Source organism: Teleopsis dalmanni, chromosome 2, assembly GCF_002237135.1.
Source record: "Teleopsis dalmanni isolate 2A chromosome 2, ASM223713v2, whole genome shotgun sequence".
NCBI classification, from domain to species: Eukaryota; Metazoa; Arthropoda; class Insecta; order Diptera; family Diopsidae; genus Teleopsis; species Teleopsis dalmanni.
Window position 1 is genome coordinate 48,929,104 of NC_051847.1, and position 1,803 is coordinate 48,930,906.

Genomic DNA, 1,803 nt, shown 5'->3' on the forward strand with positions numbered 1-1,803 from the left:
TTAAATTGCAATATAATATATATTTTGTCGATTTTTGCTACATATAGTCTATCATAGTAAGCATTATGAAGATCTTGTAAAGACTTTATTCTAAATAAGGAATCAAATGACTTATTATTATTATATATCGGGCATTATATAAAGTTATCTACACTTCTTTGCTTGAAGTTGTCTCAACAGGATGATGTATCTACTAGCAAACAAAAGTGAACAAAATAATTGATCTGTTAGTTTTTTTCAACTGTTCATAAAATGTCCATAAAATTTATAAAAATCGCTGAAGGATTTGTCAGCTATATGTGACCGAATCATTTATCAATATATTTAAATATTAGTAGCAACGTTATTAGGATGGACTCGGTTTCCTATTAAGCCGACATAACATTTAAGAATTATTTAAGGCAATTGTGTCTTTAATTAAACTCATATCTTGTCATCGAGAGTTGAGTGTTTGAAATTAGATAAATGAGACTGTAACACACTCAGACTGGTTTTATCTGTTTGATAATAAATTTGTTACAATTTCGATTTTTCAAAATTAAATTACAGAAATTGATGGGATTATCTTTAAAATTTTCCTCATTTCACTTTTTTGTTCTTTATTATTTGCAATACATTTTAAAACGGCAAATGTCTACATCACCTTTAAATAAAGAAATTAATACATTTTTTAAGTACTTGTTTTATTATGCAAAATATTTCTTTACTTATTTACCTATTTCTTTTACAAAATCATTTATAAAATATATTAGAAAAAGTATTACAAAAATATGTCTCAGCACATATTACCCATAAGGGCAACTTCATATTTTATTACCCAATCGTTTTGCCACTTAAATGCTATAATATTAACAAAGTTAATGTAAAGTAAATATATTTTATTTTTTAATCTTACCTTGTGCACTCAAACAATTTTCCAGTGATCCTTCGGTCCATGAGGAGTACAAATACAATATGGGTCATCTAAAATAATCTCATGAGATAAGAATGGACTTAATGAAATAACCCTTCGCGTAATTTCTGAAGTAATAAAGACTCTCGGTAATGGTTTATCGACTAAAACTACTTTTGAGTTACGTATCCAACCTAGTTCTTGACTCTCCACTAGAGTACGTGTATAGTAGTCCCGAAAGTCAAATTCCGAAATTCGTACAAGTTCTTCCGTATGAAATTTACTGCGCTCAGTTTCCGGGGGCGGTTGATCATGACGTGCATAAGGTTTCAGGGTTAATGGTACTTTCCTATAAGTTGGAAAAAATGTCGTAGCAGAAAATGGTTCAGGCCTTTCAAGAGCGTGATGACAGTAAGCTCCGCCAATTAAATTCGCCTCACGTGGAGCTAAATTGAGTTGTGTTGTTTTTAATATGCATGGCATTTTGTGAGAACTTTTCGGAAAAAATGCTACCAAAAGACAAGTATTTTTGGTAAAAAAAACCTGCTAATTTATTATTAAATTTTTTTTGGTTTAATTTGGATATAATTAGACAATTTTTTTTTAGTAATTAAATTAAATAAGTTTAAAAATATATTAATTTTAAATAAATTGCCAAAATGTTGGCTACTTAGTTTATATGTAAAGAACAGGTAATGTGTACTAAAATAATATCTTATGAAGTTTTCGATTTGTGAATCTGGATTCAATCTAGATTTTCTTTCGATCTGTCAAATTTTGTTGCACAATCGAACTTTATTAGAGTAATCTATCATTTTTGTAGTAGTTTAGTAGAGATCTTTTTACATTTTTTATAAATACGTACATCGTATCAAATCATATAAAACAGTTCTTAACTTTAGGGTAAACTT

The 1,803-nt window shown here is 28.3% G+C and overlaps 1 protein-coding gene across 1 annotated transcript; it reads right to left on the reverse strand.

The window, feature by feature from the left end:
* Nucleotides 1–717: 717 nt before the first annotated feature.
* Nucleotides 718–1,475, reverse strand: LOC119677514. The gene is made up of 2 exons (XM_038088891.1): nt 896–1,475; nt 718–840 (listed from the first exon to the last, which is right to left on the reverse strand). The coding sequence occupies exon 1, from the start codon at nt 1,373–1,375 to the stop codon at nt 905–907; it is 471 nt and encodes a 156-aa protein (XP_037944819.1). The 5' UTR covers nt 1,376–1,475; the 3' UTR covers nt 718–840; nt 896–904.
* Between the last annotated feature and the right edge of the window lie 328 nt (nt 1,476–1,803).